This window comes from Pecten maximus, chromosome 13 (assembly GCF_902652985.1).
Source record: "Pecten maximus chromosome 13, xPecMax1.1, whole genome shotgun sequence".
In the NCBI taxonomy this organism is placed as follows: domain Eukaryota; kingdom Metazoa; phylum Mollusca; class Bivalvia; order Pectinida; family Pectinidae; genus Pecten; species Pecten maximus.
Window position 1 is genome coordinate 29103107 of NC_047027.1, and position 15835 is coordinate 29118941.

At 33.9% G+C, this 15835-nt stretch overlaps 1 protein-coding gene across 1 annotated transcript; it reads left to right on the top strand.

Moving 5' to 3' along the window:
• The first annotated feature begins 4395 nt into the window (after positions 1-4395).
• Positions 4396-12526, top strand: LOC117341318. The gene is made up of 10 exons (XM_033903171.1): positions 4396-4703; positions 6219-6521; positions 8997-9116; positions 9440-9461; positions 10220-10275; positions 10492-10519; positions 11093-11169; positions 11648-11684; positions 11810-11883; positions 12289-12526. Exons 1-10 carry the CDS (start codon positions 4457-4459, stop codon positions 12345-12347), a joined length of 1023 nt encoding a protein of 340 aa, XP_033759062.1. The 5' UTR covers positions 4396-4456; the 3' UTR covers positions 12348-12526.
• Positions 12527-15835: the final 3309 nt, after the last annotated feature.

Sequence of the window (15835 nt, forward strand, 5' to 3'; positions counted from 1 at the left end):
ATCAGTATTCATCGTCAACCCAGACCAGCGTTCAATTCTTTTCGATAACAAATCTAAACTCGTATGGAATCGTAGGCTTCCAGTAGGCCTAGTGTAAATGTTACGTGCTTATTAACGTTTTTGAGACAGGTGACGTTTAAATATGTAATATTTAATTTATTAACTGTTTGTTTGTTTGATGAAATTACTGTGTCGTTAGTTGATGCTTTGATGTCTTGATCAGCTGATAGGCCTATTTGTTTATGTTGAGGAGCAACGACGTTTCGAGAATCATATCTCGTACATAGAGTCTATTAGCTTACGATGACACGAACTTTCAAGGAACTACTGTGCATGTACTTAAGTACACACTAGCAGTATATTGAACAATTCTTTTTCAGTAATAGAAGGTTTTTTTCAAATTTTTAATGAAATATTTATATTCTAATGCTTTAAATTTTGAAATTAAAGTCTCTGACCTGCCCTTTATTGGGATGGTCCCTAGGACAGTGTCAAATTATATCATCTTTTGCATTAATAAATAAATGAAATAAGTTTTCAAATATATTTAAACCCTTCACTTTTATGCACCAAAGAAAACTTTTATGCACCAAAGAAAACAATATGCAAGAAAACTGTTCTGATAAATTTAAGCTAAAATATTGTCAATTATTATGTTACATTAAGTAAAATTATGTTGCTTTGGGCAGAGACATATTATATATGTTATATGTCTCTGCTTTTGGTGTGTAGGAAGATGTCATGTATTTTTTTTATCTTTTGAAATTAAATTAATATGTATTTATTGTGTTGCACAATGTTAGGGAACCATATGTAGTTTTTTTTTTATATCTTTTGAATTGAAGCTTTACTTGTATAAAGGTATTACAGAAAATTATTCGACAAATTCAAACAATGACCATAATTTTAATGATAACCATTCTACAAAATAGTCTTCTTCATAATGTCATCTCCACACAGGTAAAATACTGTAACACAGGGACTAGTTAACATGTAGACAGTTTATATGTCTCTTTTTTAGGCCAACACCATCATATGCAAATATTTACATTGGAAAGGGTGGTCTAAATTGTTGGCCAAAGACCGCAGTTAAGTTCCTTCTATATTCTACTGAAGAAACAAATTCAGAATTTTGAAACTTTACATAAAATTTGGTTTTAATTTCATATTGTAGAACTATTCTCTCAATATCAAATATTTTGATATTGGGATAACACCATTTTATTGAATTTTCACATCTTTTACAATTGCAACTGTGACAAATAAGAATTAAAAAGTTTTAAACAGTTAGTGTAATTGCAAGCCTTAGACCACAACTAATTACCCTCTATGTTCTACTTAAAAAAAAAATCATTAAAATGTTTTTGAGACTTTGCATAAAATATGGTTTTCATTTCATTTTGTAGAACTATTCTCTCGATTTCAAGCCATTTAGATATTAAGAAACAAATTTTCCACAATTTCCATTGTAATATGGTTTATTAATTATTTATTATTGAGGGGCCGCGGTGGCCGAGTGGTTAAGATATGTCATGACACTATCACTAGCCCTCCACCTCTGGGTTGCTAGTTCGAAACCTACGTGGGGAAGTTAACTGGTACTGATCATAGCCGGTAATGTTTCTCCTGGTACTCCGGCTTTCCTCCACCTTTTAACCTGGCACGTCCTTAAATGACCTTGGTCGTTAATAGGATGTTAAACCAAGTACACCAAGTTGATTAATATTATATTTATAGAAGAAGTATAGAAAAGTTTGAACAGTTATCCTGCAGAAGAAAATGGAAGCTGACAATCAGGCCGGTATGTGCTGTTTTAGTTGTGTCTTTGGGCAAGACCACTTTACCCTTATTGATCTGGATGATTTTTACCTCAAATGATGCATGACATTTTTAAAACTTAGAATACTGCAAGTGCATTTGTTCCTGAGCTGAACTTAGTTTGGTTTCTTTGCTGGTTTTATCATCACACATATGGTTCAGTCATGCAAGATCATTTTGAGACTTGGGCTCCTTGTAGTAGTTGGTGACTACCTCATTGAACAACACACTAGAACCCTGATTTTGACATCATATTATATAATATGCATGACATTTCTAAATCTTTGATGGCATATGTCACTATTTATGGATTAGAATACTGTGAGTACATCTGTTACTAAGCTGAACATAGGTTTGTTTGTTTGTTTATTTTATCACCACGGTTCAGTCAGGATCATTTTGAGGCTGGATCTCCTTGTAGTAGTTGGTGACTACCTCATTTAACAACAGACAAAAGGCCCTGAACTTATGCTTGGGTAGATGCAAATTGATGTCTCATAATCAATTAAAGTGTCATATTCGAGAAAAGTGTAGAATTTTGAGAATTATTATTATATAGGAGGTACCAGTTATATATCACTGTATCGGAGGTATATATTGGTATAAGAGGTGACTACCTCATTGAACAACACACCAGAGACCCTAAACTTATGCTTGGATAGATGCGAATTGATGTCTCATAATCAATTAAAGTGTCATATTCCAAACAACTGTAGAATGTGTGAGAATTATTGCACTGGTAACCCCATAACTTTCAATTTCCTCACGCCAGTATGAATTTTTAAACTTAGATAAAAGTCGCGTGTGTCAATTAAGTGCAAATGAGAAAATTTAGTGGAAGTGAGGAAAATCAGTGCAAGTGAAGGTATTAATGCTAAAGGAAGGGAATGTATTTGTATTTATCTGTCTTTCATGCTCAAATAGAGTTATCGCCCCTCACTACACTTCATTCTTTCTGTGACACTCCTTTAGGTGTCACCCCACTAGTATGTTGTAGGGGAGTCGACTATAATAACAAGTGTTACTGCACAGTGTAAGTAACTAGGAGTGTCGTCGGGGAGTCGACTATACTAACTAGTGTTACTGTGCAGTGTAAGTAACTAGGAATGTTATCGGGGAGTCGACTATAATAACCAGTGTTACTGTACAGTGTAAGTAACTAGGAATGTTGTCGACGAGTCGACTATAATAACAAGTGTTACTCTACATTGTAAGTAATTGGGAATGTTTGTTTGATATTATACTGTCGAATGTTGTCGGGGAGTCGACTATGTATGGATATTATACCGTCAGTCCATAGTTTGAGTATCGTAATTTAGTTAGAAATTTGACAGATACACACGATGTGTATATGCATATCTTTTTATGTGAATATAACTTATAAGACATATATGTGTATTTTGTTTTTCAGTTTCTCCAAGTATAACGAATCTGAACTTCAAAACAGGAGACGGAAATCTGACAGAAGGTAACAGCATATCTCTGGTGTGTTCGGTGGAGAGTTTCCCGCCGTCCACAATACAGTGGTTCTATAAAGCCAACAACACAGTTCTACTGACCACCCCAGACGTCCTGGAGAGTACTTACACCCTAACTAACGCTGACTGTCTGGACACCGGACTCTACACCTGTTCTGTCAAAAACAGTGTCTCTAATACAGCGGTTACCAGGGATATACCGGTCAACGTTCTTTGTAAGTGGCACCTCGGTTTAAATCTGAAAGTTTTTTTTTCTTTTATACTACACAAAATGTACAAGTGATAGCTTCCCAAAATCCTAATAGGCCAATCCGCTTCATTATTGTTTAAGATAGAAGGGTTTGTAAAAGTTCGCATTGTTACGCCGTTGCGGGGAAGGGGAGGTGGTACGCAACTGTTTATAATTTAGAGCATATTTATAATTCACACATATTTATAGACAATCAAAATCAACCGTTACCAACTAAGGCGTTTTTATTATATTAAATAATTTTAAAATGTAATTATATTCCTCATTTCCGTACGCATGGTTTCAAATTGTATGTGTATATGGAAAACTATTCCAACTTATAAATCTTAATTACTTTCGCGGGAAAAGCTTTTTACATACTATGTAGAAACAAACTGAATTCAAATGGCTATCTCGATACTGTATTATACCACTTGGGAATGAAAAAGACTTTGGTGATTTAATCTTAATTTCTACGCATATTCTACAACAATTATCAAAAGCATCATACACTGTTACCGCTTATATAGTTAGATTTAACGTCAGATCACAAAATTATCAATTCTACAATGCCCCCTAAGTGCCAGGACGACGCGATTGAAACATTCAGTTGGTTTAGTACTTCATCAGGATATACGGAACATAAACGAGGTTTTTTTTTCACATGAAATGCTATCGTACAAAAATGGATTGCATTTGAATGCCGTTTGTTTATGATGGATACATTCAAAGGGACATCTATATTACCATAGCAAACACGGCATGAACAAAACATCGCTTGTTTATGAATTATTTATCTGATTCTAGCAATATTATTTATGTTACTCTTATCTTTTGAATTGCTTTTTTAGGTAAGCCACGTGAAGATCCCAGAGTAAATAATAAGTATAAGTTTGGTTTAACTACGTCAGAAGGCTTCACTCTTACTGCTATGTTCCTAGCTAATACAGAACCAAGTTTCATTTGGACGTATCAAAACGCCGTTAATGCAACTAGAACTGAACTTATAAATGGAACAGGCAATTTCATTATCCGGAATTCCTTTGACGGGATGAACCTGTCTGCTTTGTCGATGGGGATACGTAAATACATGCAGAAACACCAGTACGGAACATATACTGTCACGGCCACAAACAGTCAGGGAAGTGGACGGATCAGCTTTTTAGTTGAAGAACAGGGTAAGATTTAAACCATGTCGCGCATATATTAGGAGGCTTGATTTAAGTTCTCAAAGATAATAAATAAATATATACATAAATAAATGAATAAATAAGAAAATAAAAAAAAATTTAACTGCTAAAAAAGGTTGCTATCAGGTGTGACAGGGCTCTATAGATATGTCATTTACCGTGGAATATGGTTACCGTCGACAACACATCCGATGATGTATATCTATGCGAATGATTGACATCCAAACGTGTCCATATTTCATTTAAGCAATAGATTAATGTATCTTATGAAACAAACCACATTTTTTGCCTTTTGACCATTTCAGTATTATGCGACAAAATTCATTTTTGTTTTGATCGTTCCTGTGTTACATACAACATTAACATACACCCGGTTACTGCCAAGACTTTAGTAACAGGAAAAAGACACAAAGTGATACATGTAAGCTCATTTGACTGCACACAGCGATGTGTCGCATATAATCATACTTCACGCTTGTAATAGTGTCAACGAACAGTAAAAAAACATCAAATGATGGGTATGAAGAATACGATATATCTTTCATGAGGTTAAGCTATCGGAAAATAAAAAAAAAACTTCATCTTAACTTGCGACCATAAACATAAATGCATTTTACATACTTTGCATCTTAAAACGAATTATTACAGCGTATCATGTTTAAAAAATGATGTGTAATAGGTAAACACCGTGGCGCGTCTCAAAGGGATATTTTCCGTTTGAAATGTTACGGCTATGTATAAAGTTTCTTCCAGAAAGTAGGGGAAATCAGAGAGAATAAAAACGCCGTATAAATATTTCATGATTAGGTACCTATATTCAGGTTATAAACCGACAGAATACTTATAGATAGCTCCAGCCACAGAAGCTTGAATATAAAGTGTTAATTTTGAAAAAAAGGACAAAACTATGATATGGCAGTGGTGTATATTGTGATAACAAAAAGGAAGGGAACTCCGTCACGTCAATCGACTTAAATAGACTTTTATTCAAACTGGTACGGCCCAAATCATACCAACGGAAACATAGCCATCTGTAATCATGGCCTGTTGGAAAGCCTTATCTAATTAAAAAATGACAAAAATGAGACGTATACTAGGAAAATTGATCAAAAAGGCCAATATGATAAAAATAAGCTTTTCCTTCCCATAAGGCAAAGAGATGTTATCAACAGTCGACAAACAGCTTAGGGACTCTCGCAGCATGTTTAGATCAGCACATGTGTGCATACAAATATCTATTTGATAATATCTATATGAACGTATTATGAACAAACATGGAAAATGAATTGAACCAAATTATTCGAGTGCATTTTTTTTCATCATGAAGTTGTTTTTTTGTTTTGTTTTTTTGTTGTTTTTTTTTAATTACGTATATCTTGATATATTACGTCATGTTGATTTTGTTTTCAATATGTTCGATTTGTCAGATAAGACAAGATATTGTGTATTTTTTACTGAAGGACATTTCCTACACGAACTTTATGGCATCATTCTTGTTTTCAGATAAACCAAACCCTCCTTACGAAGGCATAGCTATTTGTCCTGACTCAGACCGAGCGATTCTGATCTGGAGATCGGCTTTCAATGGAGGATCTAACCAAACTTTTGTGGTCGGAAAAAGAACCCGAACACAAGACATATTTGATATAGACAGAAAGCTTGATACCCCCGACCCAGGACAACACCGAACTGCCAACATTTCTATATCTGGCCTTACTGCCGGTACACAGTATTTCTTCGTGGTGTTTGCTGTGAACAAATTTGGAAACTCAACTATTGAACGTGACGTCAACTGTACAACACAAGGTATTGTATTTAATCAATTTTCCTATTACACGAAATGATACCCGTGCCATTTTTAGAAGGAAACAAATAACTGTACAAACAAGACGGGGCATGTTCATCAAGGAATAATATTAATTGAAACACGATTCGTTTGCAACGCGTATTTGATTGGATATGGACCATGTTCTAATCTGCGATAGAACCATGATCGATCGCGTTAAGCCCCGCCAATCGAGATCAAGCCACGCCCCGTTTCTAATCGAAACAGTATGGCGTCAAGTCGCCTGATAGCGAAATTAACTCGGCAACATTTAGGATTATAATGAAAACAGTTTCCACATCCCTAAACAACATCTATACCAACCATTGGGTTAGGGCTACATCAATAACTGTTTTGTCGCACGCGGGAGTAGAGTCAAAGGCTATTATGATAATTTCAGGTCACCGTAATGATTGGTCACTGAAGCATTTTAATGACAGTTCGGAGTCGCAAAATGGCAATACTGTGACATTCTCCAAGCTAGACCTAGTGTTAATCAGAAACAATCCTGCTCGATTTAACTTCCTGAACAAACGTTCACCAACAATCCCCATTCACGATCAGCTGGTTCGTCAGACTCAACAGCAAAATAAACGACATTGCCCTCAGTCGTCTGACGTCACTCAAGCAAGTCAACTTATCTTTCATAAGAACTCTCAAAAACTCACAGGACAAGTTGCAATTCATAGTTCAACTTTCATTATCTATAATTGTTATAGTTGAACTATTAATTTGTTAAAAAAGAATACTCTATATTCACCAAAAGTTACTGTTCTTACATTTTTTGTATTTCTAGGAACGTTTTTTGGTTAAATATGTCAGGGGTAGGGTAGGGCTAAGCTTATAACCACGTAGCAAACACATGGACAGAAAGTATTGTAGAGTACCTAATGGAAATTATTTTGTTGAATGAATTAAACAAATACAGTAGTTATTGTTCTTACCGTCATTTATTGATTGAAGCGTTCATTCCGTCCGTTTGAAGGCATCCAGTCAAGTTAAATATTCGAAATGAAATGGAACAAGTGCAAACACCTTGACATAACGATTGGGCCTATAAAAACACATGCACACTGATTTTGTCGGAACGCATATATCGCTACGCATACTGCAGAGTAAATCCAAATATTAATTTCAATCTTCGGTGTCAGAACTTTCACAACAATCCAAAAACACCGCTTCGTCAACATACAGATCGAACTCTCACGATTATGGGCGTGGCCAAATGACCGACTTTGAAAGCTTCTTTCTGATTGGTCAGTCCGCTACAGTATGATACGTCACTAGCGGAAATCACAGAGAAATTTACAGCGTACTTGTATCGATGTAAAACAATGTTTCTAAATATATGCGATAGTAAACGTGTTAGAATGGGGATAGTACGTTGTTTTCGTTCCTATTCCTATCGGTCTCGAGTTCAAACCAAATTTGATGTTCTTATTGCCAGTACAGCCGCTCAAAACAACGTACTATCTCTTAAACATGGTACCCGTGCCTTTTGTTAGAAAGAAACAAATACTTGTACAAACAAGACGGGACATGTTCATCAACGATTAGTATTACACATGTCATATCTGATTAAGGATTAATCGTGTATTTGCGATTGTTGCCAAGCATCATTTCATGTTTACAGTTATTGTTCTTTTACCTTCATTTATCAGAAACTACATATATATTTTCCCTTTGGTTTACTTGATTTCCAGCTGTATATGCCCCATTCCTAGCCCGGAAAAACTCATGTCGATCTTTTTTGATTATATTAATTAATTAATTTATTTATTTATTTATTGTATACCGATCAATGCGTCATTGCTATTTTTCAAGACAAACCATCGAAAATTACCGAGACCTTTGCTCTGATGTTACTATATGTGTTTGAATAATTAAACATACAATTTTCGATCCTAAAAACAATTAAGAATATGTGTTGAAGTACAGATAGCAAATTTAAAACCTATATTGAATACGTCCATTTACGAGTATTCCTAAGAAATAACAATGAAATAGTCAGCAAAATGAAAACTGTACCGACAACAAATCATCAGAATAAAACGCAAACAGAACATATATACATGTAGATTATATTGGTCAAAGAAAATATAATATTTACCAATGGTGTGGTATTGCTTTGAAAAAAAAACAAATACTATTCTATTGTTCTATTAGAAGTGTTTCTGAATTTGTCTACAGGATGCCTTTATGTCTAATTTACGAATTAGGAATGTGAAATCTTCAGGTGAATGTTAATTAAATTAATCATAAAATTATGTGGTGTTTTCATTATTTCGAATTTTTGCATATAGTAAAATATAATAGTAATAAAAAATCATTGCAGGTTTATGTTATATAATGATACGTAGAAGTAATGCCTTACATAAGAAACTGCTGTTTAAAAAATGAAAAGTACTAAACTAGCACTGATGATATCAATATACATGTAACAACCGTCTCATTAGTTTCCCAGGTACATGCAAGAGCATGTGGAACTGACAGTATGTATGTACCAGGAGTTGTCCTGGCGGTCACTGGAGTAATCACGCTTTTGTTTACAGTTGGACTCGAGATTATTTTTAGACGTAAGTATTTACTTTCCACACATACTAATGCTGATAACCAATGGATTTACCCGTAAATGTGTTTTCATGTTACTGATATGATATATTCTTGAGCGATTTTCCTAACCTCTGCCAATCAAAAAACGATCATGTCATAACATTTACAATAACGTTACTTCATGAATTGATGATGGCGCAACAAATTGGCTACTTCATTAGGACATATTGACTGGAAAAACTTCCAAAATGTATGTTTTCGGAGCTATGTGGTAAAACTTTTCTGATCGAAATCTATTGAAACCTAATATCCTTTAGCGTCATGGTTTATTGAATATCTTTTGCAGGAAATAGAAAACTGTGTTGTAGGTAAGTAAATGTGGCGTATTTATATCGATTAACTCTATATGACTATTTTCTATATAACTACGGCTACTAAAGTTATGGATCTATCAAATTGGAAAATAATCACAAATTACCTCGTTTACAAATGTGTATTTTGTTGTATATATAATTTTACAAGGGCCTGCTCCGTGGACAGGGATATCTAAACCCGGATGCAAGTTTTTCGCTGGCCATTGACACTCTTTCACAGGGGTTGAGATATACCCGTCCTCGGTAAAAGTGCATCTTATTATTTTGTTAATGTACATCATATTAAAAAAGTAATCAGCTTTTAAGGTAATGTGCATATTTTCACCAAACCATCATGAAAATGTGCGTCGAAATCGAAGACGTTGTCAATTTGCGGCGTGGTTACGTTACATAAAATGATGACGGTACGCTATTGTTGGTGGAGTCATAACGTGTTTCAACTGTCTTTTCCTACACCGTGCGCGATCAATTTGTCCCATACCTAGCAACCATGCATCACCATTGAAGTATGTGAGAAATTCTTCATCGAAACAGTCATAGTCGCATTAGGACGAAAGAAACGTTGTTTATAGTGGTGTACATATCACATTAGCACTTCCTATAAATAAGGAGTCGTTTTAGTATGGTTATATGAGTTATATTTTTCTTTTGTATTAATGCACGACTTAAAGACATTGCCTGTAGATATCAAAATCAAATGTCATTGTTTTCACACGACCATAAGTATAATTAACAATTCGTTTTGTTTTCAGTAAGTTGCAGCTTCCAAAACAGAAAGAGTTCCAGAATATTCAACTCTCAGAACGAGGTAACATCAGAAAACACTTCATGTAATTTAATACGTAAAACACTTTTTATCATACGTATTATTCAAACCGTTCGCATATTTAAAATCAAAGATAGATCCCCTGGTTTCTAGTTGATAACATACGTATGTCATGTGCGTTTAAAGGAAAATGGGATTATGGTTCTAATATATTTTGAGCGTTTGTGTTAAATGAAATATGTCCCATCCTATTTACAGACAGAACACCCCATAGGGACAATGAAAGGTAAGCTATAATAAATGAACACGCTTATCAATTACATCCGAAAAGTTCACAGACAACATTAGCCTAGAAAACATGAATTTAGAACAAAAAAAGAGTCACACCAATGTACATGTAAATGGTATATTTTTATTAACTATTTAAATGTCAAGCGTTCGGAAATTTAAATGTTATTTAAAGGGAAATAGTAGCTTTAATATATGACATATTGTGACAGATCCTAAACTGGAGAAGTATTTATGATATTACTATACAGAGGATTTCTTTTTCATCGTTGATATATCAAAGTGAGCGATATAGGCCCTGTGGGCCTCTTGATTGAAATGTACCTTGTTAAACGATGTGACTACAAAATGTCAAAGTTGTCGGGGGAAAATGCTTAATATATTGCATGGAGCTCAGGGACATATCCCAAACAGTAAAAACCATTTTGCAAATAACAATAAATAGTAGTGTTCTTTTTATAACCACTGAACTATTTTGGTAAGCGATACAGGCCCCGTGGGCCACTTAATGGAAGTTTGTTAAAATATATGACTAGAACATTTGATTAAATGTCATTCACATCTGATCCAGATCTTTATATGACCAACTCGATACAAATGACGTTGCCAAGGCGTCCGTCTACTCTGAACTTGGAGGACATCACCATGGTGAGACCATCTTTTGTTTGCATTGCCTGAACTGGGCATGTCGATATGTGTTAATTTATAGTGACATTTTAAAACTATGTACGCTTTTTATTTCAGCGAGTGCAGTATTAAGTAAATATTGGTCAATTTGAAAATAACATGACATCCATATTCAAAATCATGACCCCATATTTTTCTTTACTTTTGTTTATTGTCCTGTTCACATGGACATGCATATCTAACAAAATGTATTATCAATGTAATAAAATATAGTAATATTTTATTGATTATTGCCATTATGTTGCAACTATCACTACATTTCTATAGTAACCTCCTTGTGTTATGTGTGTAAGAACTGTTAGACCGATGGGTGTGTTTCACTTATTTCCTTTTTATTTTTTAACATATGACAAGAGCATCTGCATATATAAATTATCATTGTTCCCTTCATGTTTATTTATGCCAATTGATGTTTTACACATTGTTCTTGTGCTTTTAGTTTACCAGAACGATCCAGTCAGTGAAGGAAATGGCGGGTAAGTAAATATTGACATTTGCCTTGTTTTAAAGTAAAAAGAACGATGATGTTTTTCGCTTTATTTTTTTCTCGGACCCTTCGTGCAGTTACTGTACTATGTTGCACTATATATTTGTATTACAGTGACAGACAGTACGAGTCGTTGAAGGGACGCACCGCTTCAAACGTCTATGAGGAACTTCACAGTCAAACAGCTGGTAAGTCGTTGTCCATATTTGGCCCTGTCTTAATATTTGTTTTTCTTTGTTTTGTTTTTCGAAATGATTTAAAAGCTTACTTATTAAGGGTATACGAGTTAAAAGGAAGTTTTATCATAAGCGGAATAGCATTTTAATGACATTTTTTTGTGTTTTGACTATATGTTCGTTAAGTAGGATACGCGCAAGAGGTTACTGTGTTTTTGTCGATCTGACATTCAAAGAAGTGAATCATAATTTCCCATTGCATTTGCAAAGACAATTATATATGCAAAATCATATATGGTTTTTTATCTTTGTACATGATATTCCTGTTATTCAAAACATAAATATCTTAACTTGTTATATAATACTGTATAAATGTTAAGTGAAGCAAGAATAGGATGTGCTATCTATTCTATTCAGGTGAAAAAGAAACATATGTCAATACAGCCATTGGCGGAAAGAGGAAACAACAACACTGAAGTGAAAACATTTAGAGGCGATTTACCACACGTTACATAGTATGTGAATCGTGTACAGATTGAAAAGTAACATCTTCAACCTGCTGACGACCGTGCTTGAATAAGTCTCAGTGATGATAGAATAAACACTGCCAGTAGCCTGTGTGTACTGTCAATGTAATGCTCATTTGCATAAAAAAGGTATTCCGCTAAGTGAAGATTCATCACAACAATCATACTATTGTTGCAATGGCCTGTATCGTTAATGCATACAGGACGTGGTTACTTTTATCTGTGTTGCTATGTATATTTAGTGCGTAATGACAAGCTGACGACTCTGCACTTACTTTGGATGAAGAAGGTTCACCTCAAGAAGATAGGCATATTTAAAAAAAAATTAAAAAATGTGTGTGTGTGTGTGTGTGTGTGGGGGGGGGGGGGGGGGGGGGGTCGATGTGGGTTAAAAGCAATTCTAACAAAATTGAAACTATCTGGATTGGATGTAGAAAGATTTTCTCATTGGAAATCACTGCCTCATAAAAAAAATGGGAGAACATTATTCATTTAATTAAAAATAATATCCACAGTTAAAAATAACAACGTATTAATTATGACGAAAATGTGTAGAAATAAATGAAATTGATACACCTGGTCATCCAGGGCTCAAAGTTGCATCGGAAATGTCAACGTGAAAAAAGTGTAGCTCTATCAGACATGTATATGCTAATGACAGTCCTTTCAAAACCACTACCAATTAAATAATTATCGTATTAAACATATATTTTACCCTCTAAGTTCGAAAAAAATACATTAAAAAAAGCTGGAGTAAAATTGCTTGAGGAAAAAAAGAAGCACCAATTTTGTATAATCAAATAATTGTTGAAAATAGCCTTAAATGCAGGAGAGCTTAGCAAACTATTGGCATCATATATGTATCTAATTTAATATAATGTTTTTTTGCTCTCCCTTTAAACAGAAGAACCCACCATGTCTTAAACGTGCTACAGTTTGTCTAGTGCAATTCTGGAATTATGCACCAGAAGAATAAGAGAAAGCTTAACCAATAATTCAGAATAGCATACGTTGATACGAATATTCCAATAAAGCTCAATAAGCTGTTAGTTACATTGTTGACTTAAAGAAAAATTGATTGAATGCGTGTATTTTGCATATTAAACTTTACACATGCATATTCATATGTAATAATTTTATGCAATCTTTACTTGTCCCCATGGAATATGCAAAATTACAGAACTTGTTTAAAACAAAATAAGAATTGCTATGAAATTGAAGGCGTTTTCAACTTGTGTGGTGCTTTAAACCAAATCATTGTGCAAATAATGTGTATATAATGTATAATGTTTGGTGAATAAAACATTTCATTAAAATAATAATAAAAAAAATTGTAATATTGCTAGCCTCAATAAAATAACTATCTTTAAGTGACGTAAACTTGTTATTTCTAATTCTGTATTGGGATAAAGGTTATTGATAAACAATATTACATACTACACTGACACATTTCTAAAATAAACGCCGTGTGTACAACTCCCTGTTATTAAAGGATTTTTTTTAAATCCTTTTTAGACATTATACAAGTAACATTGCAGCGTTTTCGATCTACTACTTAAACGAAATCAAGTTTCACTAGCAATGCAGTTTGGTTTTCACAGAGTGTTTTAAATTCTGCGTATTATCTCTTTTTTGTATTGAAATAGAAACATATTATCAATTGAAAAGTGGAATGTGGATACATATAATACATTCTGAATAATTTCCCTTAGCAACATTATGCATTTGAATCCCTGGATGCAGGGTAATATGAAGGTTTGTTCCATGCAACAGAATATTAGTGTCGACATCTTGCTCCAGTTAGATATGATGTTTTATTTCACTGGCTCACGTGGCTCAACGAGATATGATGTTTTATTTCCGGGTCACATGCTGCGATTCGGCTAATCACAAGCACTGTTATAAACATGAGGTATACTAAATTATATTGAATGTGTATACATATTTGATCCGGGTTATTCATTTTCTTATCTATTACTGTGTTCAAAATAGTACACTAATAAACATTGTATTGATACATCACTCTTGTTTTATTATTTGATAATTCGATGACAGTAATGGGTAACGTTGCGATTTAATAATGCTGTAAAATCAAACTACGCACCAAAATATCTCAGCACTTCCTTCAGACATCGTTTGCAAAATTGTGCGATATGCGATTACACGCGCGAGTGTGCGGTTGAATTAAGCATCTGTGCAGTTTCGACAGTTTGGACAATCAATATTATAGAATGACGAAAAAAATACTTAATGAATCGTATCGAGTCGTATATACACAGGTTACTATCCAAAGTTAAAATGTGAATTAAATATAGGCCGTATCCGATACAAATGGAGCTTTGACGTTCTCCATAGTCCAATAAACATGTATGTAACATATTTCTGTGAATCTACCTTTTCATAACGTATACTTCAGAGTAGGGTATTATAGTATATTACACAATAGTACACCTAGTAAACAATGGCAAAGAAAAAAGTGGGAATCATTCTAACAAAATGGTCATCTATCCTTGATTTATCTGTACAGTTTCGGTTGATCATATATCTTACACAAACAACCGTTTCATTGTGTTAAGTAGGGAGATTTGTTTGACAAGCTGTGTCTCTATAAAAATCGTACTCGATGGCTTTGTTTGGAAATACAAATTGTCGCTGTAAATATTATAACTCTGTTATGGCATACATGGGAAATTACTTTATTTCAAAGTAAACCTTTTTAAAATCGAAGGTTTTCTTGTGGATACATACTATTGTCAATGTTTCTAGTAATTAAATCAAACAAGATATTGGAAACCACGTGTGCGCTTCCTACTTGATTTGAAAAGTTGATTTGCACATAATAATTTTGACATTCCAGTATCTCCATAATGCCATAATATTTGTTTCGCCGATAAACAGATGCCCTTTTCTGAAATATTCTCATTTTTGATTTGTTACCTACGTGCATTACAATACTTAACAGTGTAAATGTGTACTGAGGTGTTTCATGTTATCTCACAAATTAACGCATACATGTAACTAGTATTCTCTAATACAAATATCAATAAGCAGCATCACCAAAAGGTAGGTATTGGGTGTATGATAAAACACAGAAGAACAAAATTAATGTACTTCATTATTCACTCATCATTAATATCTTCGTATATTGGTGGTTTGTGCTGGTCACAAATTAGGGAAGCTCTTCATCATAATATTTGATCAGGACACATTCCACCTATCCAAAACTTCCCTGGGTTATTCTTTCGTAAACTAGAAGGTTTTATATTATACAATAGGCCAGATATATTACACTATATACAAGACATGTTATATTATTCGATTCATGGTAATGGAAAACTCAAATCAGCTACACTATACAGTTAATGAAGCTTTAATCAAGCCAGATCGAGATGTGTTTTTACAAGCAATAAGGACATACAAAGCATTTTAACCTATAA